The sequence below is a fragment of the Atractosteus spatula genome, chromosome 9 (genome assembly GCF_055471065.1).
Source record: "Atractosteus spatula isolate fAtrSpa1 chromosome 9, fAtrSpa1.hap1, whole genome shotgun sequence".
Classification (NCBI taxonomy): Eukaryota; Metazoa; Chordata; class Actinopteri; order Semionotiformes; family Lepisosteidae; genus Atractosteus; species Atractosteus spatula.
The window spans coordinates 13,390,447-13,413,577 of NC_142714.1; the positions used below are offsets into that span (position 1 = coordinate 13,390,447).

General features: G+C 41.0%; 2 protein-coding genes across 7 annotated transcripts; one reads left to right on the forward strand and one right to left on the reverse strand.

Annotated features, from left to right (window-relative positions):
- Positions 1-37: 37 nt before the first annotated feature.
- dmac2l (distal membrane arm assembly component 2 like) lies at positions 38-5,556 on the forward strand. Its single transcript, XM_088924508.1, has 5 exons — positions 38-91; positions 1,030-1,145; positions 1,989-2,197; positions 3,189-3,360; positions 3,757-5,556. The coding sequence occupies exons 2-5, from the start codon at positions 1,039-1,041 to the stop codon at positions 3,869-3,871; spliced, it is 603 nt and encodes a 200-aa protein (XP_088780634.1). The 5' UTR covers positions 38-91; positions 1,030-1,038; the 3' UTR covers positions 3,872-5,556.
- On the reverse strand, positions 4,109-21,567 carry cdkl1 (cyclin dependent kinase like 1 (CDC2 related kinase)). 6 transcript variants are annotated; one of them, XM_088924505.1, is made up of 11 exons: positions 21,444-21,536; positions 20,575-20,604; positions 19,276-19,528; positions 14,549-14,670; positions 11,075-11,147; positions 10,232-10,322; positions 8,841-9,041; positions 7,628-7,710; positions 7,102-7,158; positions 6,179-6,340; positions 4,109-5,555 (listed from the first exon to the last, which is right to left on the reverse strand). In XM_088924505.1, exons 3-11 carry the CDS (start codon positions 19,441-19,443, stop codon positions 5,457-5,459), a joined length of 1,056 nt encoding a protein of 351 aa, XP_088780631.1. In that variant the 5' UTR covers positions 19,444-19,528; positions 20,575-20,604; positions 21,444-21,536; the 3' UTR covers positions 4,109-5,456. The 6 variants fall into 6 exon arrangements, with proteins under 6 accessions (XP_088780631.1, XP_088780632.1, XP_088780627.1 ...); XM_088924506.1 differs by lacking the exon at positions 21,444-21,536 and adding an exon at positions 21,313-21,403; XM_088924501.1 differs by lacking the exon at positions 20,575-20,604 and having other exon boundaries at positions 21,444-21,567.
- Between the last annotated feature and the right edge of the window lie 1,564 nt (positions 21,568-23,131).

The following is a 23,131-nucleotide window of genomic DNA, read 5'->3' on the forward strand; positions in this document are numbered from 1 at the left end:
GCTGATGGTTATGATGACGCAAAGGGGTTAAAGGTCACATTACAACGTGGTCTCTGTAAATATCGTCCGTTGGCCTGGGGAAGAAGACAAAGTGAGTGTTACACTTGTTTGTTGACAGTACAGAGCGCACAAGTTAGTGACATATTAAAAGGTCGAATGTTTAAGTTTCTTGTTTTTCTTCCATTAAAAGATTCATTTACAATGCTTGAAAGTGTGGGTCGGATTAAAGTTGCATCATAATGTTCTAGCTAAAATAACTGACGAGGGTGCAATCTACAATCGGTATTTACCCTATAAAATGAAAGTAAACGATATTTAAAGGAATTAATATTTACTGGATCTAATACACGACGTCTTTAATATGATAGTAATGGCGAGATACGCTGTTACAAACCGTGAAGAAGGTTTTAGGTTAAGTACGAAAATAGCAATAGTATTTAGAATATAAATGATATAACTATAATGAAATAACTATGCCGGTCATAATATTTTGCGATAGCTGCAATTAATAAGCACCTTTCAAGCGTTGTCCCTTACGCCAGTACATTATTTACAACGTAACGAAAAGAAAAAGATGTAAATTCCAATTTCAGTATTATACTTTCGCATACAGTATTACAACAAAGTCTGCGTCCAAATGCCAGAGCAGTCGAATTCAACAAGACAAATGCAGAGTTTTGCGTGTAGTTAGCAAAACATAAACACTCAGAATAAGGTAACTGCTGAGCGTTACAGTACAAACGTTCCCCCATTACCGAAGTTGCTTAGATTCCTCTTCCATCCGCAAACAGTGTACAGTTTGTTTATGATAAAAAATATGTAATTTTGTAAGAACCCTTAAACCATAATTGCTTTAACAAGTAGTATATTTAGTTGGTGATAACAAAAAACAAACAAACAGCAGGGTATAGGACAGGAGGAATATATACCATAATAAACAACTATGTACAGTATACAGTACATCATTAACTCCTTTCACATCTTCAGGGGTCTGTAACTGTTTCATGATAAAAGTTGCACTTTTTTCAGGGTGACGCTATGCAGCTCTTGGCCCAGACAGGTCAGCGGTGTCTTGCTTTATGGAAGACACCTTGCCTAAGTAGCAGCCGGCAGTTCTGGGGATGGCTGAATGCCGTGTTTAACAAGTAAGCACCAGCTGGCCTGCTGCATTCTGTTCTGTAGTAAACACACGCATTCACACAGTGCCTGACACACCCACCTCATTCTTTAGAATCTGGAGTCCCTTTGTCTAAAAATTGAATCACAACAGTTAACAGCAACCTATTTGTGTCCTCTCTACTTATCTGTAAGCTTAAAAGCTCATTTATGTATACAAAATACACATCTGCCCACATCAGGATAAACATACTTAAAATATACATATACATTCCAGTGTACCTCCATATAATAGTAGGGAATATTGGAAATTATTAGTCTATAGGCCTGTGCTGGATCTGTTTTTAAACACTGAAACATGATTTTGAAATGAGAATGTGTTCGTTGGGAGTTGAGGTTGTCTATTTACCCAGTGCTTAATGTCTTGGCTCTTATGGGTAAAACTCTTCTACCGTACAGTAGGTAGTATCCTATGAAGCTAGATCCTATTGTCTTTTGTGCACTGTCAAAGGGCCTGAGGTGGCAAATTGGATGAGTGTGTGACTGAGGGCAGTGGGGTGAGAAAGTATTGCTTGGGCTGCATAAAAATATTTTCTTGGCTTTATCTTATTTTGGAGGAAAAAAAGTCCTCACATAAAACACGAGAATGCACAGTTGCAAAGCTGCTCCAATAACCATTATGGAATAAACTACCTGAAAGCAATTTTCATACTAGCCACTAGATGCCACTCCAGTTTCAAAATACACATTTAGAATATAATTAGTACTGAGTTCAGTATGCATGAAGTGAGTGATCTCTCATGTATCTACATAAAACACTGCTGCCATTAAAATCCTCACCTCACTTCAGCGTTTTGTCGACTTCCCCGCAGGGTGGATTATGAGAGGATCAAGGCGGTGGGTCCTGACCGTGCAGCCTCCGAGTGGCTCCTGCGCTGTGGGGCAAAAGTGCGCTACCAGGGCTTCGATCGCTGGCAGCACGACTACAATGCCCTGCCCACTGGCCCTCTGGGCAAATTCAAGATCCAGGCCATTGACGCGACAGAGTCCTGCATCATGCATCGAGGATTTGACCACCTGGGTGAGGGATGCGTGCGTGCAGGGAGCACAGACTCCAGCACCACCTACGGCACATTCCACACGGTCAGGTTCTCGGCTACAAGGCATTGGCGCAAATGCACTTGCAAAACTCTCTTCAAATAGTTTTAAGGTTGTATTCACCTATGTTCGGGCAAGACCTGCTAATTGCACCTCATGCTATAGTTTCAATTCATCTCACCTGCTAATTTTCTCTTTAGCACCTTTAAAACTGTCTCCTTAAAAGGTCCAGAAGACCACAAACAGGTGAGTTTAAAAGAGCTGTGATTATCAGGTGTCACCTGGCTGAATAGTGACAAATACAAACTTAAAACTGAAGAGCACTGGCAAATGTACAGTGTTCTTAAATGTCTCAAGCTACAGCCTTCTTCTTTAAACATTCTCTTCATGGATTAATAGATCCATCACTAAAACGCCTGTTGTAAATTGAACAGGCCTCATTTCCTGTGCAATAAATGACTGAGCTTTAAAATTTATACTCACTGGTGTCAAGCTCCGAGCTAGCAAGTGAAAGTGGAGGACTCGAGCCGTGTAAATCTAGCCGAGGCTGTTTACTTGTGTATTACGTAAGTGAAGATAAAGTTTTCAGCTGCCCTTCGGAGAGAAGTCAGGTATTCGGTTGACAGTGAAAGTGAGCCAGTCTATTGAGCCTGTCACAGCGTGCAAGACCATAGAGCTACATTTCAGAGGAAAGGACTTGCTGTATATAAAACACACACTTTTAAACAAAGGAAGAAGACTTTGCTGCATGTTAACCTTTTGGAATCTTGTTAAAAAAATATTGGACAGTCTGGTTTTCATATACAAGATGATGAAAGCAAAGTAATACGAATTATAATATTACTGGACTTGGTGTTGCATATGCAATCACATAACGTACCCATCCTTGTGTGTCGTATTTGTAGTCAATGTGGATATGAACAGTTTTCTGGAATAATTAGCAAAATAATTTTAACCACCTGTTTTCTTTCTAGATGGTCTAAAACATCTTGAAGAGATTAAGTTCCACAAGTGCATCTACATAGAGGATGTGTGTTTGGAGAGACTGAGCCGAATCGAGAACCTTCAGGCCAGTCTGAGGTGCGTGGAGGTGGTGTCATGTGGCAATGTGACTGACAGGGGCATCATTGCCCTGCATCACCTCAGGTAGGCACATGTGTCAAGGAAGGTACCAACTCTTTCCTCTGGTTTCATTCGCCAGCTTCAGCAGTGGTTTCTATTAACCCAATAAACAGAGAACGTGGGGCTTTTTGTCTCAAGTTAAATTTAAGCCAACTATCAGTCTAATGAATTGCCTGAAGGACAAGTAAGTCCTTCAGACACGCCACAGTAAAAAAAATCAATTGAGACAATTAGTATAATTAAATTAAGAAACAACAAAGGTTGATTACAAATATTTTTTTTTGGGGGGGGGGGTGTCAACTTCAAACGAAGGCATTCATAATTCAAATGTGTGCAAGAGACCTTTCAGGCCCTAATGTGTGTATATTCCAATTATAGTTTTTATTCTGCAATGAAAAATAAACATGTTGTTTACGACAGGAATCTGGAGCGTCTGTTTCTCAGCGACCTACCTGGAATGAAGGAGAAAGATAAGACAGTTCAAACTCTGCTGACAGCTCTACCTAACCTTGCCATTGAGCTAGACTTAGACTAATAGCTTAGCTACACTATACAAAAAGGCTGTACAGACTGTGTAACATGGCAGAACACAACTATAGGGACTGTATGGGATCCAGCATGGACATGAATGCAGAGCAACTGCAAATGGGAGCATACTGTACAACCACTGGAATCATGAGGAGCTTGGCCAAGCAAAGCAATTGAAAGCTCTAATTTCTTCCATTGATGGTGGACCCTGTGAAGCACTCTGAAATAATGAAAGGTAAAATAAGCCTTTTAACATCACTTTATTAAAACCATTCTCCAAACCTGTAAAGATTTTTCTACCATCTTTATTTTTCCAAAAACGTATTAAATAATTTAAAAAAAGTAATACAAAAATTTACAACAAAAAATGGGTGCACACGTTATATATACTGTACATACATAAGGCAGGCTAAGAGTTACAGTGGTTGACGTCCGCTGGCTTATACAAGAGGCCAAATGAATTTTCAAAATTTGGCATTTGGTGGATTCATAAAAAGGAAAGGAAAATGGGACGTTGTTTTGAAAAACTGGGAGTCACCAGTTCCTTTTTCTTCCTCTACCCTCTGAAACTATAATTGTCGGTTGTTGGTCAGCTCTGCCTGTAGCAATGAGGACTGAGGGTGATCTCTTCTGACACATCCACCAGTGAGCATAGTTATTTCTATGCATTGCAAACTCCACATTGCCTACTGGGAGAGTTGGCACTAGCTGGAGGAGCCCAAAACCGCAGGAGTCACTGCTGGTCGACAATCTGATGACACTCCAGCTGGTGCAAGTTCATCTAATCTTGACTGGCTTGACTCGGCCGATTGCACACAGCTCCTGGGAAAATCCTATCAAGGTCAGCTAACGTCATAACATAGGCCAGTCATGGGCCCAGGACCATACCTTACAAGTGCTGTAAATAATAAAGGGGGTTGAATACTGAAAAGAGCAAGTAGAGCAAAAGCTTCATTATCTCAAGTTAAAAAGTAGGAGAGCTGCTCTGAGAGAGACCACACATTTGTTGCATTTTCTCACAACAGGTGTGATACTTAGATTTTTTTACACAACATTTTGGCATAGATTCACCGTGGGATGAAAAACCCACAAATCACAAAATACAAATGGGGGGGTTTAGGTGAAATTTAGTAAACACAAAAACCTAACTGTACTACATTATTATGGTTTCATAAATTCATAACATCTAAAACAATGAGATTGATACCACTGTGAAACATAACGTCAAGGCTCATTATTCCTTATTGAAATCTGTTTTGGCAAATTGGGAAAGGCAGTAAGGTTGAATTTTGCCCAATTTTGCATATTAATCTAGTAGCAGAACAGCATTACTGTACCTTGTCAATATACTGTACATACATGCAGAACAAAGTCAAGATGACAAAACCACAGAAAACAAAATCGGTAGAAAAGCTTTTTCAGTGCATAGAATGACATCACCTGATCACACAGCACACCTGGAACCCTTAGCATTCTTCAAGCTGCTTGCCACTTGTGAAACTGGAACCAGCTTGCCGGTTGCATTTGTTTTTAAGACAATCCTGTTTTTTCCTGCAAGTCTCTCAGTCCCCTCGGGTTTATGAGCTGTAACTTCAGATGTTAGGAAAGTGGTAGTTAAACTTCCGTAAGTTGTAGAATTTTTTGTTGTCCAAGGATGGGAAAATATTGCTGCCGGTCAGCTGAGGCAAATACTGAAAAGAGAGTGACATCAAAAGCTTTAAATACCTTTTTCTGCGGTTCATATCCCTGTTAGATGACCTCAAGACCACTGAATGGACTCATTAACATCAGTCATGTTTGTTGACTGTGACTGAATGCTGTCTTTTTGCTGGACAGTTGCAAAAGTCAACTTGTTTGCCTAAAACAGAATGTTTCTAACACAAAACTGTAAAAACACAGCACAGGAGGTTTCACATTTGCTTCATGTATTGCAAAATGATGCTTTTAGGTAGATTACATCCTGAACAATGAGTGTGTAATGTGTTCTGTAGTGTATACAGTATATTCCTCAGGCTGGAGCTAGTACAGCATTAGGGCAGCATAAAGAGTTATTCTGTAGTTAAATGGTTGTTCAGAGTGATCCTGATTTAATTGGGTAAGACTTTGAAGACAGGTGGCTGTAATTTATATTTCTTAATCGGCACTCTGCAAAATGTTTCCAGGTTTTACTTTTTGTAAATACAGCAACAAAATTAAATTTAAGCACTACATCGGAATACCCCAATATCTAACGCAGGGAAACAACTCCTGTTTCTTTTACAAAAACGTAGATGTGTCCCGGTGTCTCGGGGCAGGAGACCCTGCCGTGACTCACCCCGGGCGGGAGGTGCTTGCGGGGCAGCCTGGCCCTCCTCCGGGCCGCGCGGTCCTGGTCCCGCGTGGCGGCCTCCCTCTCCTCTCGCTGACTGTCAAAGTAAGGGTGCTCCAGGAGCTGCTCGCAGGTCAGCCGCTCGGCCGGGTCCATCCGCAGGCAGCCCTGCCGGACAGGTCAGTCGGCTGAGCTCACAACTTAAAAACCTAGTGCTGGAGGGCTGAGGAGCTTCCTCCTCAGTTATAATAATGATAACTCCTTACACTTACATAGCGCTTTTCCACACACCAGCTATCAGTGGGGAAGAGAACAGAGTGATGAAGCCAGTTCAGAGATGGGGATTACTAGGAGGCTGTGACTGGTAAAGGCCAGGGGGAAATTTGGCCAGGACACCAGGGTTACACCCCTACTCTTTTCGAGAAACGCCCTGGATTTTTAGTGACCACAGAGAGTCAGGACCTCGGTTTTACATCTCATCTGAAGGATGGCGTCTTTTTACAGTATAGTGTCCCCGTCACTTTACTGGGGCATTAGGACCCACACAGACCACAGGGAGAGCACCCCCTGCTGGCCCCATTTACACTGCTTCTGGCAGCAACCTTAGCATTACTAAGGAGGTCTCCCTCCCTTCAGGCTCATACCTGCTGAACTTCAGTGGGCTGCCAGTTGTGAGTTGCAGGGTGATACGTCTGCTGGCATTGAAATGTTCTTTTAATGACTTCATTTAACCATCACCTGTTTAGCTGAACCTCACTGGAATTGTTCCTTATCTGTAGAAAGTGGTGACCAGGAGCAGGGTTGGAGATCCCCACTCTAGAGGAGGTGAAGCTGCCAGTCCACAGCTGCTACGATACACTGTACCCCTAAGTCAGACCTCCGAGATCAGACCACACTACACCTTCGTTAGTATTTCAGCATCATCTTACCTTCATTAAACCCAGGGCTTGATATGACAGATTAGGATATTTCATTTCCAATGGTTCCTATAGAAACAAAATCAGAAAAACAAACAAACAAACAAAAAAACAAATATCAAAAGTGAGAGTTAGCACAAGTAAAAATCCACAGAATACATGCAGTCCCAGGCTAAATTCTGGATTTTACTACAGATACAGTATATATGCATGGAACATGTATATAAATACTTGTGTAAGGAATTGATTCTTTTTTAAAACACTAATGGGAAATTCTAGCCTTTCAGGTCATCTTGTACATGGTCTGTATCCCAGTTAAATGTTGAAATCTGCAAATAGGCATTTTAAGTTCCAAAATCTACTCATAATCATTTAAAACAAAGTGAAGACAATTTTCCTAGATAACACTCTGAAGGTTGTTAAATCTGCCCTTTATTATATGCTGTAAGCCAGATCAGGAAATGAAGATTTCAGATGGCATTATAGAAAAGATGATTTTACAGGTGTGTTAATACAGACACACCCAGTGTATTCTCACCATTTCCTCTGGCTCTGGGATGCTCACTCCACTGAAGAACTGGTTGTTACTAAACACTTGCTGATGCCGGGGGATGAGATCACCTGTGAACACAAGGCCAGCACTTCAGAATGCCCTGGCAATGCTGGGAGGCACTGCACTGCAGATGGTGCTTTTCTCTTTGGACATAATTGGCTGTTTTACTAGTGCTCTAAAGAAGGAACCCTGCAGCTGCTATTTGCTGTACATGTATAAATGCATATACACCTGTTGTGCTGCTTTGGTTTTTTATAGGTGTTGCTTTTTACACGTTCACGGTGTAATAAGTTATTCAGAGACTTTTTTTCCTCAGCACAAATGGTACTTTCTCTACAATGTGGTAAAACTGCATGTTGATGACTTAGACGGAAAAGTGGACACTGGCTTGCTCTCATGTACAGGGTCTGATTCGGGACTGGAGTCTTCAGGTTACTCCAATGCTCACTACGTGACTCTAAGCTGTGCCTGTGCAGTATACTGTATATGTGTGTGTGTACCTGGGCTTTGTGCCCTGAACCAGACAAGATCCAGGTTGCTATGACCCTCATTAGCAACTAGCATCTTCGTGATGATGGATACATGTCAGATGTGTTGTAAGCATTTCTCCCAATGTCTAAGCAGAGAGAAATGTCTGTAGTTCTTAAAGGACATGTGCTCATTTACAGCTTACACATGGCATTAATTTTAGATCAATGGAATGTGGTCATATTCTATATTCTATATTCTGAAGAAGGCTCCACGGCCGAAACGTTGTGTTCTCTTTCTTCTTTTTTTTCAGCATGGAATAAACCTATTACTTGTTCCTTTGCAACCTACGCATGCTGACGCAGCTACCCACCTGATATTCTATAGATATACAGTATCCACAATACTAAACACATCATCATAAAACCAAGGACCTGATCATTTTATCATTATTTTATTCTTTGATTATTTTTACCTGAGGTGACTGTAAATGGTTGAAACTCTTAAGGCAGGAGGAAAACATGAATTACAGACAACAACATATTGTAAAATAATAAAAAAAAAGTACAAATTGTGGAATGTAACCACTTTGTTTCAAGACTATGTGTGTTAATGGTCATTTTTTTCCTGTACTGTGAAGAATAATAAAATCTTGGCCTGAATCTCTAAATGTTAAATCTATTTGAGTGGGATGCTGCTCCGCCTATCACCCTTAAACAGCTGTGCTCACCCAGTGTTTTTCTGATGAGATACAGCTGATCCACATCTGATTTGCCTGGCCACAGGGGGGCACCAGACAGCAGCTCAGCAAAGACGCAGCCAATTGCCCAGACATCCACTGGTGGGCCGTACTGAGTGTCGCCAACCAACAGCTCCGGCGCACGATACCAGCGTGTGGCCACATAGTCAGTGTAGTAGTCACAGGGGCCAGCTGTGGGGACAAAGCAGCCCTAAGCACGGCCGGAAAACTCTTTCCCACTGACCGAGGGAGGGTTCGAAAGATGGGGATACCGCTTTGCTCTGTATTCAAGGTAAAAAAACAGCTTTGTGAATTGTTGAAAAGACAGGATGTTCTGCACACGTTCCCCCTTCCATCCATCCATTTTCTAACTACTTCTTCCAATTAAGGAGCCGGAGCCTGTTGTGGCAAACAAAGGGCCAGACCATCGCAGGGAACACACACACTGGGGCCAATTATCCTATCGGCATGTGTTTGGACTGTGGGAGTAAACCCATGTGAACGTGGGGAGAACATGCAAACTCCACCCTCACAGATAGCACCCCAGGATGAACCCAGGCCCCAGCGCTGGCAAGGCAGCAATGCTAACAACTGCTCCACTGTGTTACCCACATTCCCTTTTATTACTAAACCAAACAAAAATACTGGAATTTGCATACCCAGATGACGAGGCTAACTTTGAAGCTCCTTTGAAATCAAATCTGAGGATTTCCTGAAGCAAATTACTGCTGGGCAACTAGTACATTTTCAAAAAGACTTCCCTTATTTGAAGAGGTAAGTTCCCAGGAGTCACTGCAACCCCTTCTCTGTTGGTTTTTGAATGGAATAATCAACTCAAACAACTTTGAATATAGACTGGGGTATAACATATTCCAAAGCAACCAGGAGCATTAGTTATAATTTTAAAATGATTTTCCTTCTAATCGATTAGTCTTTTAGTTTAAAAGTAAAGGGAAAGTATTGGAATTTCAAAATGTTTGCTTAGCTCTGTATAGATTTCCAACTATGTACATTTTAAAACTGTTTTAAAAACATTTGTAAAACTACATATCCATTAGCAGTACCGTAATAAGAAACTTCTCTTGCCTCAGCTAAAGATAAAATAAATTAGATGTTAAATCAATAGTATTAACATTGATGTGTATGTTTTAAAATTTACAACTGAGCAGTACAAAAATGTTTGCATATATTCACTTTTTGTTTAAATGGCATCCTAAAAAAGTATTCCTTCTTTAAAAAAACAATATACCTGCTCAGGATTTGGTGTAAACCTTCAGAAATCTTATCTGAGTGCTATTAATATCTGGACACAATAATCACAAAAAGTGACTAATAGTAGAAACAAAAACTGAAACAATTACATGAAAATTGTTTAAACTTACTCAGAATCCTGGCAAATCCAAAGTCACACAATTTAATGACCTGGTGTTTCGTAATTAGGATATTTTCTGGCTTTACATCCCTGTGAATGCACTGCGGAGCAGAAAAAGAAAAATTATTGGCTATCCGTGCTGGTCAGATTTGTACCATTTGCATGACTGTAAAATACACAGCATGGAACTTCCCATTTTCTGAAGCATGAAATGAAATACGAACTTAAGTCTTGAGGTCAAAATGTGTACTTGGAAGGCAACAAAATGGTGTAGAACCACCACAACTGTGACAGCTGTCCATTAGCTGCACCACCAATGTGAAGGCATTCACTTCCTACAGAATCCTAGGGTGCTTCATTGCAGAGATAAGTTAACTACATGAACTAACACACTCGGTGTCACTGTGGTAGCTCAAGTACCACGATTGAAACAATAACACTCATTCTTCCATCCATTTTCCAACTGCTTCTTCCAGTTCAGGGCCACAGGGGAGCCTGAGCTCATCCCGGCAAGCAATGGCGCAAGACAGGATATACCCTGGATGGAATGCCAGTCCATCTCAGAGCAGACACACAGATACAAACAGAAGCAAACTAACCTACAGTACCAGTATGTTTTTGGACTGTGGGAAGAAACTGGAGCACCCAGAGGAAACACATACAAGCACTGGGGGGCAACTTACAAATTCCACGCAGATAGCACCCTGGGTTCGGAACTGAACCCAGGGCCCCAGTTCTGTGAGGCGGCAGTGCTAGCTAGCCATTGTGCCATCGTGCTGCCCAACAGTACTCGCAACCCTGTGGAACCGGACGCTCTGTGCTATGTTCATACAAGAGATAATGCAGGACTCACATTCTGTTTGTGACAAAAGTTTACAGCCTGGAGGGTCTGCCAAGTTATGCTCTTCACCAGATGTTCTGGAACCCTGAGAAAAGTGATCAGCATGTGACAGCAGGAACAAAACACACACAGGCCATTAGTGCTCTTTGAGTTCCCATATAGTTCTGTGTAATAATTCTGCCTTGATCCACATAACTGTTGTTAGAAACAGATGTAGAGGCTGAATACTACAGTGTCTGAATATTGCTCAGTTTTAAGACAAAAGAGGATGGTATTGGACATGAACATACATTCTTTATCTCAAGTGAAAGAGTTAAATCCCACTACTTGAATAGTACAAGCTGTCTGAATGTACCAGATCATTGTTCTGATGCAAAGGAAGTGAGATTTTTTCATTATTTGGTCTACTCGCTGTATTTCTTTTTTATGACCCGAACAGCATACACACACACCAAAATAAATAATAAAATGGTCAGATTGAGAGCTGTATTTCAGTTTTATACTGAATTGCACAAAGGGGACTTTAAAGCTGTAGCACAGATGTAGTAAACATCTACAATTAAAAAGGTACCCGTGGGATTTGCAGAGACTGTAAAAGACTACTATGAAAGGCAGGGAAAAAAAGAGAGTTTGCAAGGTCATTAAGTTTTATGCGTTTTTTTTTTCTGGGAACTGCTCGACTGAGGAAAGGCTGTCTGGCACAGTAATTTCTAACTCGTTCCATTCACCTTCCTCTAACTTCCATATAAAAAGCCTTTAGGGTGCAGTCTGCAGTCTTAAGAAAGATCTGAGGCTTGGGTGATAAATTGAGAGCCAGTGCTGCCACGCATCACTTCACAGGCAATCCAGAGACACACCTGCTGACGATTTGGCATGTCACCTGCTGTGCATGCCAAGCAACAAATGAGAAGTTTTACTTAACCAGCTCTGGGTAAAACAAATACTATTATGTATGTCTGTTTAGACCAAGTCCTTATAAATGCTCATTTCAGGGTTTGTCCTAGACTCAGGGGCATATGGTAGGAGCTCATTGTCATATTTACTGCAAAAATAATGATTCCTATGATTTGAACAACCTAGCAAGCAAGCACACTACCAAGCAAGCACACAGTGTATACTGTATATACGGTTTGCTGTATCCAAACCTCAATGAACAACACATGGTTGAAGAATAGCTTGTTTACATCCTGCTACCAATCACTTTTCACTGTGACAATTCTCGAATCTGATTTACAGTCAGTGTAAATTGGTATAAATTCACATTCTGGTAGTGTTTTCTGTAACTTCTGTTCTTCAGTTGCTTTTGACAAAAAATATGAAAGGACAGATACTAAGCAAACTTTCGCAACACAAAACTGCCTTTCACTGTCTTTCCTTGATGAAGGCTTTGATGTTCTTACAATTCAAAGCACATTGATATGTTTCTACTTTAAGTATTAAGAAGTCAGAATGAATAAATAAGTCTATACCAAAAACAGTATTTTCTGAGATCTTGAGATCTATTAACAGAGCAGAGGGTTTGCAGATCAAGCCCAGCACAACTGACACCACCATCCCCCAGCTCCAATTTCCTGATCCTCTCACCATTTGCAGAAAAAAAGATTTCCCCAGTGTCCATGCTTCTTTCCTTTTCTTGGACCATTATCAGCCAAAGACAGGCTGGCCTGAGGTCCTCCTCGTAAACTCTGCTGCTCCCAATCCTACTGCTTTGTTGACTGTGGACCCCCATAAATCAGCACTGTCCAGGCCCCGCTAGCTAATTTAAGCCCCGTGATCGGTAATTTATTAATGCCTTCCCTCCCCCTGATTGATGATCCCACAGAGCCCGGCTGCCAGATGCGACCCACAGGGAACACTGTAAATGGGAACAAGCTCGTCATTCACGCCCTGTCAGGCAAGACAAACACCACGAGCGCTGACTGCTCCGTGTGCCCGCGGCCCTGATCCCATAGTCCGCCGCTCCGGGGAGTTTCCCTTTCAGCTCCGAGGCAATATTGACCGGCCTGGTATTCGGGAGTGTATAACTATAAACATGCCGCAACAAACAGGACCAATTCCATGGTAACAGCTAAACAATGCGGGCTGTCAGCGTTTCAAGTCTGCTTTCTGAATCACAAAGAATACAAAAACAGGCCAAACTTTCCATAACCGTCCCACTCCCTGTGTAAGGTTTTATTAGAAGATTTGAACCGCTAGCTGGTCACTAGTGGTAGTGAGTCATCTCTGTATACCTCACATGTACAGTAAGTCTAGGTTTTGCCTCAGCGGACTGTTCTGTTTTGCACACACCATGCCCAAATTGAGGGATCACAACATGACTCCGTACAACAGTAAGCCTACAGAATTCACCAATTCAATTCTGCGCGACATAAGCAAATTTGAGAAGAACACAATTATAAATTTATAATAGTTGATTTTCATCCCAGGAACAATGGCGACTTCGGTATTCATCGTATAGCCATACATCCAATAACTATTATACTTTTGATGCACGTTGGATTAATGCAGAACAGTTAAGGACTATGCAGTCTTCCTTTCTCCACAACATGCATTATCTAACCATCTGCCATTTTTTCAGTGCCAGCCCCATCACAGCTATAGCAGAGTTGGCACCAAATAGCAGACTCTTATGGTTTTCACTGAGAAGGCTACAAACCGCATAGCAAGCTCAGGACGTCCTGGCTGTACTGGTTTCTGGGAGAACACTGGGTCCACTCAGCCAATGGCACAGCCCTGTCCAACCTTTGTTCTTAAAGAACGCCTTCACTTGACCACTCGGGAATCCCTCTGACCACTGTTTGTTTTTTCATAATGAGGTTCTGGCAGGACAGGATTCCATGTGTAAAGTACTCACAGAAAATGTATACCACTCTATAAGTTATAAAAACGATAGTGATAGGCAGAGTGTATCTATATTTTCAATATACTACTGCAATATCTAAAATATTTAGGTTTCAGGTTCCCGACCAAATCAGTGACCATATCAAGACAGTTATTATTTAACATGAGTTCAGATTCTTAGTGTACGACTCCGCTTTCAGGACTGTTCAATAAGACATGGAGAATGAGTCCAGCACTCAGGAGGAGTGGGTTAGGGTTACTGCCCCAGTAAGCTTTGCGGGTTGCTGGCTGGGCTCAATAGGGCCACAGCCAGCAACCCGCAAAGCTTACTGGTGCACCTGCAAAGACTGGACACTGTTCCCCAGTCTTTCTGGGATGGGCTCCAGTGTGAGGAGTGAATCAGAGAGTCTGACTTAGTCTCTCCCACTCCTTAATTTTAGAATCAGCGCCAAAGGGTCCCGAAAGTTCATTAGTAATGCCAAATTTAAACACTATTTAAGACTACACTACCCCTGCCCTACACTAGATGCCCAATATACTCTACGTAGTATTATACGTTTTATATACGATTGCTCAGAGACCGGCTTGCTACTCCCTTTCACCCAGGCACACACAGGAGAGGAGCGTGGCGGCGCGCTGGCTCACCCCCTGGGGTAGCGGTCCAGCTCGTTGAGCACAGTGTGGTCACAGTACTCGAACACCAGGTGCAGCTTGCGCTTCCTCCGGAACACCTCGATCAGGTTGACCAGGTTCGAGTGCTTCAGCTGCTGCAGGGTGGAAACCAAAAACATGGAAAATCAATCATATTTCTTACAAAAACACTGTTAGCTTTCTGCTCTGCCCCTCGGAAAGAAACCAAATACTACGCTCGTAAAGCAAGCACAAAATGAGATTTAGACAGACTGGACCATTTAAGACATTTCATTTAATCAGGCACTACTCTTTTAGAGGGAATGTAGTGTACCACCTACCCCAAAAGGTATTTTTTATTAGTTGTCTATTTTAATACCGCGGACTGATAAAGCTTTATCAGAAAGCTTACCCCTGTCTCTTAAGGGAGTAGCTGGAGCTTGCCTAATCAAAACCGCTTTCCAATTTCTGCCTTTAGTTTACACTCTATTTCACTATCGCCCTGAGAGGCAAGCTGTCACACGTTAAGTTAAACAGCCCCGACTAAACAACCATAAACACTCTTGGATCTCCATGGCCAACCTGTTGCCAGCTGGACCTGTTTACAGGCTCAGTGACAAAAGCATGGGAACTGAAGAATGTCTCAGGATGGCAAAGGTGGAAATTGCTGATTATAGCATAGTAATGTGTTATCTTCTGTTTACTGAAGGATCACTTCTCAACTCTAAATTAAAGTATTTGGCACCTTATATCTTATATTATACCTTATATTAAAGGGGGAATCAGGCTAAATCAATTTTCAATTTAGGAACACTCCTAAAACACCTGTACATTCACCGGAAATCGAAAATGGAAACGAATGAGAATATTTTTGTTCCAGTTTAACTGCATTGCTTTTTTGAAGAGTGATCAAACAAGCATGAATCTGTCAAACACCCAAACGCTTGCCTCAAGGTATTCTTTTTTGCACAACACACTGAAAAGACTAAGGCCTCAGGACACTAGAAAAATGCTATTGTGTTACCTGAAACCTGATTGTTGAATGTTGATAATTAATTCAATCAGCAACAATTTCAAACGCATGAAGTGAATCAGTTTTTTGCATCTGTGATGCACACAAGGACAAGAATTTTGTAAACATCGGCAAGCTGCACATCAAGAAGTCTGCTTGGTTTGGGGTTTCGGGCTAGAGAGAAAAAGCTGACACAACATTAACATGCAGCAGTCTTCTTGGTATGTACTGGAGACCAAAGCCCTGTCTAATATTAGCATTTCAGCCAATTCTATCTACAAATAAATATCTAAAAATAATTTCTATCCGGAAAATTCTTGCAAAAACAATTGCATGGACCACGTCTGTCAAAACATTGCTCCAAACTTGCTTAACTAAACAACCGAAGATGAGATGAGAAAATGCTATTTGGCCCATCTAGTCTGTTTGGTAGTTAGTGCTGAATTGATCTAAGGATCTCATCCAGACATTTCCTGAAAAAAACAGGGTCCTGGATTACACAAAATGACGGGATCGCTTGTTCTCTACTCCCACATCTCTTTGGATAAAAAAGCAACCCCTGTTCTCGGTTTAAAGCTAACCTTCAGTAGTCCAGTTTTCTTTATAATTGCATCTCAATAATGTCATTTTTATAGACTTTCTTCACTACAGGCACATCAAAATCACACACACTGCACATCAAATTTGCTTAATACCCTTTGTGGTTTATTTCTTAAATTCTTCAACTTTACATCTGGCTAACATTAAATCAACGGTCTGTACACAATGGCTGTTCTTACAGTGAAGGTCTGCAAAGTGAAGGCATGTGACCCCACAGCCCTCTTACCTCATTTGTTACTGTACTAGAATCTATCACAGGATTTAGTGCAGACTTGGATATCTGTGGGTGTCTTGTAGATATCTTGTAATCATGTGCACCTGGTTGGCTGCAGTAACTCCGCAGCCAATCTCGGCTAATCAGTGACGTGAACTGCTGATTAGAAAGTTTTTGAATGGAGCACTAATTGGTTAGTGCAAGGGGACCTTTTCGAAGTATTGAGAATCCTCAAAGTCCACCCTCTAGACATCTTCAGAATCAACAGTGGATCACAAACCAGAGGACACAAGCAAAGAGCATTTAATTAAGTAAATCTTGGGTTACTGCTTAGCAGTCCAAAAAGGACATTTTAACTGTACATCCAAATAGGATTATTTTTGTTAAAGTCTCAGATAAAAAACAATGGTACATAAAAATGCCAATTTGCTCAAACAAAAAACAAGGGGAATAATATACAAGGTAGGTATGAGCAGTTAAATCACTGTTTGATATTTAGGTCTAGCTCTTCTGTCAGGCCACTGGAGATGTAACACGTGATACACAACATGACCCCGAAAGCACTGCGTGTTCTTTTAACCCACACAGGAAGATGGGAAGTTGAGGTAAACTAGAATGGACAAGATTAAAATGAGAAAGCAGATAACATACACTGTCTTTGTGTAAGACTTTTGCAATTCTTTAAATCAATCCTTCATTTAATAAGTGAATACAAATTTCCATGTACAGCAAAGACCAGGATACCCATTTATACGTTCCACAGGGTATTTACCGGAGCCATCTCAGTGAAGCAGCTTGTTAAAATGAACAACTGTTGCGTCCAACGTGGTATAAACATTGTCATGGTTGTTGGGCTGTATCTTTCATAGTCTGCTGGCTGGCAGTGCAAATTCATTCATCTGCTTTCTAGGTCCTCTTTCAGTAACCTAAGGTTTGCTCAGAACAGCACCGGGCTACTAAGCATGGCTCTTATGTCCTGAACTTTCAATTCACATGTTCTAGGGAGGGCCTTAGTAGCAGTAACTCGAGTACAGAGGACAATACAACTCCAGAAGTGCTGGCATTTCCAAGCAGTCTCAGGCCGCCTGAAAGACCCTCTGGCATGTCCTGGGTTGGCAGTGAAGTCTCCGCCCAGTGGGAGGTGCCTGGGAGAGTACCAATGCAAGACCCCAATGCCAACATGACTCTACCCAGTAGGAGGTGCCTGAGAGCACACCAATGGAAGCCATGTGCCTGAACAACCTCAGCAGGCAGCTCTGGACCCAGAGTAGTGATTGTACCCCCAGGCTCTCCCACAGAGCTGATCCAGAATGAAGAACAAGCCCAGCAGCCAGGGGAAGAGACCTCGGCCATGGTCTTTACCCAGAGTTTGTGACAATGGGTGAGGAAGGAGTTGGTAACTAGCCTGTAAACCAAATGTTAAGTACTGCTTTTAAACACGGAGGAAGTTGTGGGATTACAAGCAGCTTTTTCTTATTTAGACCCAATGTGCAGTGCAATTTCTGGAACGACACACTTAGGAAGCTTATATTATTGCAGATGGTAACCGATAATGAGGGTTCTTTTTCTCAGTTAGGCATGACACAGGAACACATCAACGATATCTTAAGATCCCCTGACTCTGGCTGTAAGGGAAGATGTTGTCCTCTGACAAAACGCCCGCGTAAGCTGGACTCCTCCATCAGACTCATCTGTCTGTGGACAGTCTCCTGGTTAGTGTTAGTAACAATCAAAGGAAGGTCTGTTGTAATCTGTTTGATGCTTAAGACACTATCTGCCACACTTGGGAAGGCAATTAGGAGAAAGAGGAGAACTCACTCTTTGTCATAAATATATATTTTTAAGAATATGAATGTAAAACAAATAAATCAACAGCTTTCACTTCATGGAAAATGACTGGTTCCTTATTTGACTAAATGGGAAATACAGGTGTGAACAGGTTAGGATTTGTCTGCTGCATATTGATTTTTTTGAGCACACAGTGAATGTTACTTAAGCCTCAATGTTATTGTAATTCTATCTGGAATTCCACAGTAAACAGTTTTCCTGGGCGCTAAGTCTATTTGAATTACAGAGAGTAGTTGCTGTGGACGGTCAAATTAATTAAAGTTAAGCAGTTTCTCTGGTTGGATCCACCATGGAAACTGAATTTCCAATGACAAACTTGCATCAGGTTTATGTGAAATTTCCAAAATACTGTACATTAGACTAAGTTCATCGACAAACAGGATAAACAAAAATATTTCTGTGGGTAATCTAGTTCTTCAGCTGGTATTGCGAAAGCACATTAAATCAATAAGAATGAGGAAAAACATTATATTCTCCAGGTGAGTCAACACATTCAAAGCTAAGAGCTTATCTTTGTTGCTAAAAGAATGGAATAAATGATTTCAAGACATGGAGATAAACATCATTAGCTTCAAAAGTGGCATGGCACTGCCTTGTTTCCACAGCAAGAAGACACTTCCAAAAATAGACTTCAAACTATGTGGTGAGATCACCACAGATTAGACCCAACCCTTTTCTGAGCCATTATGGCAATGTGCCACAGGACTGTGATATGGACATATTCCTGATATATTCCAGATACAGATATCACAGGACTCCCTTGTAACAGGATATAAGGCATTTGCGGGTGATAAGCATCAGAAAACTAAATAATAAGCAAAATAAAATAGGAAACATTATTTATCAGAATACATCTTATGCCAATATTTACTTGGCACCCTTCTAAAGTGCACATTAAGCAGTATAACTTTTAAGATGTTAAAGGTTATTTACGAAATTCAACCAAAAAAAACCCCACAAATTATATTTCAAGTGATCATGCATACAGAGAGCATTTTGTGCCCGGCCCAAGTGTTTTTGGCCACAACTGTGACAGCAAATGCTGTAAAACACTACAAAAAATGTTACCTTCAGCATCCTGATTTCTCTCAATGCGATCTTCTTAATAATTGGGTCATCTTCAGACTCAACAAACTTCTTAATAGCCACAATCTGCCCCGTGTCTTTATTTCTGCACTTGAAAACAACTCCATAGGAGCCCTCTCCTATTTTTCCAATCTTCTCGTACTTGTCCATCCCAGGGCAAGGCGAACATCAGCGCAGGTGCATCAACGGATCTCCCCTCTGCCCTTCCAGGCTGTGCCTGACAACTGCCGGCAAGCTGAAGGAAGGCAAAGAATAACATGTGATCACATCCATCCATCCTTTTTCTAACTGCACTACTCAATACAAGGTTACAGGGGGACCAGAGCCTATCCCAGCAAGCCACAGGCGCAAGACAGGATACACCCTGGATGGGACACCAGTCCAGTGTAGGACACACAGAGACACAGACACACACTCACACCAGGGCCAATTCTCCCAGAAGCCTACCAGTAGGTTTTGGACTGTGGGACGAAACCAGAGCAGCCAGAGGAAACCCACACAAACACAGGGAGAACACGCACACTCCACACAGAGTGTGGAATTGAACCCAGGACCCCTGCAGTGCAAGGCAGCAATGCTAACCACTGCACCACTGATCTACAGACGTCAACATCAGCATGTGAGAAAAGAAGTCCTCTAAATTAGAGCACATTAATGACATGGGCATTCAAGTGTAAAAATATGACTAGTGAAGTAATATTTCCATACTGAAGAACTGAATGTTTTAATTCAAATAATAAGAGTACAAAACATGATGATCGAGTCCTTTCTGCACAGAACCACACTAAAGTTACATGTAAAAGTGAAGGTGGGCTTTAATGTTACACCCCTCTTTATCTTTGTATTGTGTAATTTAAGTGCCTTGAGAACGCCCTCCACTGAAAGGCTCTATTTAAGAATAAAATTAATTCAATGACCTTTTCCCGTTTTTTTTACATATGAACAAATAGAAGATACGAACGGATTGTCCAAAACGACGGGATATGCGTTTTTCTCAAATTAAATACTTTATTAAGTTACCAGGCACAGCACGTTAATAAAATCCTCCGATTAATGATGTGTGCAGAAAACGGGTGCAAGTGAGTTTGTCGTCAGGTGCACAGCGCTTTAAATAAAGGGTTATTTTAATAAGATCTGCCCTTGAAAAACAGGGAACTCCCATGCAAGTATAAATAGAAAACTTTTCTACAATGCCTAATTAATTTTTTATCAAGAGACTGAAATAGCACAGGTAGTTTGAGGAACACTGTTGATGTAAACGAACGCGCTTAACTCACGTACTCTGCAAAATGGAAACAAGCTGCAAACTACCTGTAGATATACAAGAAGTTAGGGTTATGAGTACACCCAGATTCTTCACCAGAAGCAAAAAATATTCAAAAATAACGAGTGGTGGAACAGAACTGTAGTAAAAAAGATCATGCAGAAAGGTTTTCATAACTATTTTAAGAGTCACTCCATCTCTCATCATGCATTTACTTCCCCTAGAGGCACGGAAAATTCAACATGACGACAGAAACCAATAGTATTTCTTTCATTTGAATGCATGTCTTTATTACTAATAACGAATATTCCAAAGCTCATATTTAATAGATAAAGACACAACGAAGAAAATATTTAATACCGAGTTGAAAAAAGCAGTGCTGCCCTGAAATCTTAAATACACCCAGTAGCGCTTTTCTTACTATGCTTAAGTAAACACTAGTCACATGAAGCCACATTTGTACCGAAATGATGAACAGCACACCTGTCTCAGAAATACGACTCTTGTTCAATTCCAGTACCTACACTCGTAAAATCTCGAGCTACGTCTTTAAAAGAGACGATGAATTAAATGCGCAAAACAATAAATTAAACTGAAATCTCCATATAATGTATTCACGTGTATAAAAAATACCGATTAAAAGCCTGACGTAAACATTCTCGGTCGTCTACGAATTTTTCTAATCATTTCAGTTTCACGCCTGCTTTTGTATCGCACTGTAAAAAGAAACACCATGTGAAGCTAGCAATTCGGACCTGTTATTTTTTAACGTGATTTCTGTCAAAGCCCTTTAAAAAAAAACCCGAGCCGTGAAGTTACGGTAAACGTATCCCAACCAAGTTACTCTCTTCGCGTAGGCAAATACGAAATTGAACACGAAATGCACCTTCTCTGTGGTCTTCTTTACGCCCTGAAGCAAAACAACAGCTGTCGTGCGTTCCAAGATGCTGAGAGACGAGGATCTCGTTCTGTGCGAGGATCTGCCAAGGAGAGCGCTATGCTAGTGGAAATGTGGCAGACAGAGAGCTAAGGTTTTTACCGATCGGTCCCCATAGGAACTGGTTTCCGAGCTCCGCCTCTTCACGTAGCTGGGGGAAATCTAAACGCAAGCATCAGAAAAACCTCCGCAATCTACAGAACAAGGAATTAAGTGCAAGGCGACAGGGACAGGGATCTTGAAGACATTACAAATATCAGCACAGAATAAATACTGCCAGATTACTGGCAATTCTTCTACCTTTGCCAGATTTTAAATAAAATTAAACGAACTTTTTATTTCAAAGTGTGGAGGTTCACTGTATTTAAAGCAGAATAGTGACACGTGACGCTTTGTTGTTGCGATGTACAACATGCTTAACTTCAAACAGTACTTTAATAACTTAAAAGTTATTATCTGACGCTATTCAGTGTTTCTGGACTGCTTTCAATTGAATGCGTTAAGTAGTATTACCAGAAGACTACTATTTTAAATGTTTTCTTAAGAGATCTCCATATAGGGCTCACAGAGCTTGCAATATAGTTTATATTAATTGCCCCCATGTGTGCTCTTTAACGCACAACAACCTTTAAATTAGGCTGCCTGCTGTATATTCCGTACCAGTCTTGACAGCACTGTGCAGTATTCTCCTTCACAAGAATCTCTTCTACTGGGCTGGAACGCGCTATCTCCTAGGACGTTTAACAGAATTGCACGAATGTCTTGAAGATCAGTCTATTTTTTCTCGTTGCGATATACTTATTTATAAGTGCATTTTTAAAAAAAGTTTCTCAATTGTGTTAAGTGCACCAATACGTTGAGTGAGTAGGTAATGAGTAAATTCCACTGTAATGCATTAACAGTATTTGCATTCACATTCTGTTTAACATGGATTATTAATTCAATTTACTAGTTTGAACAGCAGCCCAATAATAAAAATCCCTTTAGTATAATAGAAGGACATCACAAATCGCCTATTTAAGAACTTCCAAGTTCAGATTTTCAGCAGTATTCCCAAGTACTGGCTTCTGCTTGCCGAGAACAAACCAACAGACGCACTGAAACAAGTTCAGAAAACACATTTAGGGTATTAGAATAAAGCCAAAGAAATGCCCACATAAATGTGTTCAGTATGTTTCACAACAGCACAGTTCAGAAGGAAAAAAAACAGTTGCATACACCCTTCATTAGTTAAATGGTTCTTCTCACACCATCAAAGGGAAATGTTTTCTTTTCTTCAGGTGCAGCAAATCGCAGTTAATTGCTGTAATTAGTATTAAAGGGTAGCCAGAATGCTGTTTCCTGGTATATTTGTATTATCAACCTTTGTTCTGACTGATACACTGATACACAGTGAATACGTAAATAGTTATGCTTGAACAGTAGGTATTTTTCTGCAAGTTCAATGCTTTTGTTTAAAGTTCTCATTCAGCTGTAACACTGTATGGAGCAGAAACCATAACCTGTGACACAACAGACACCTACAGAAAACCCAGGGGAGAAAGCAGTGTTGCCTCCTGACTGGGCAGAAAACTAAAAATTCCTGAAACAGAAATGGTTAATACAACATCTGATACAGCCTGCAGTATTACAACAGT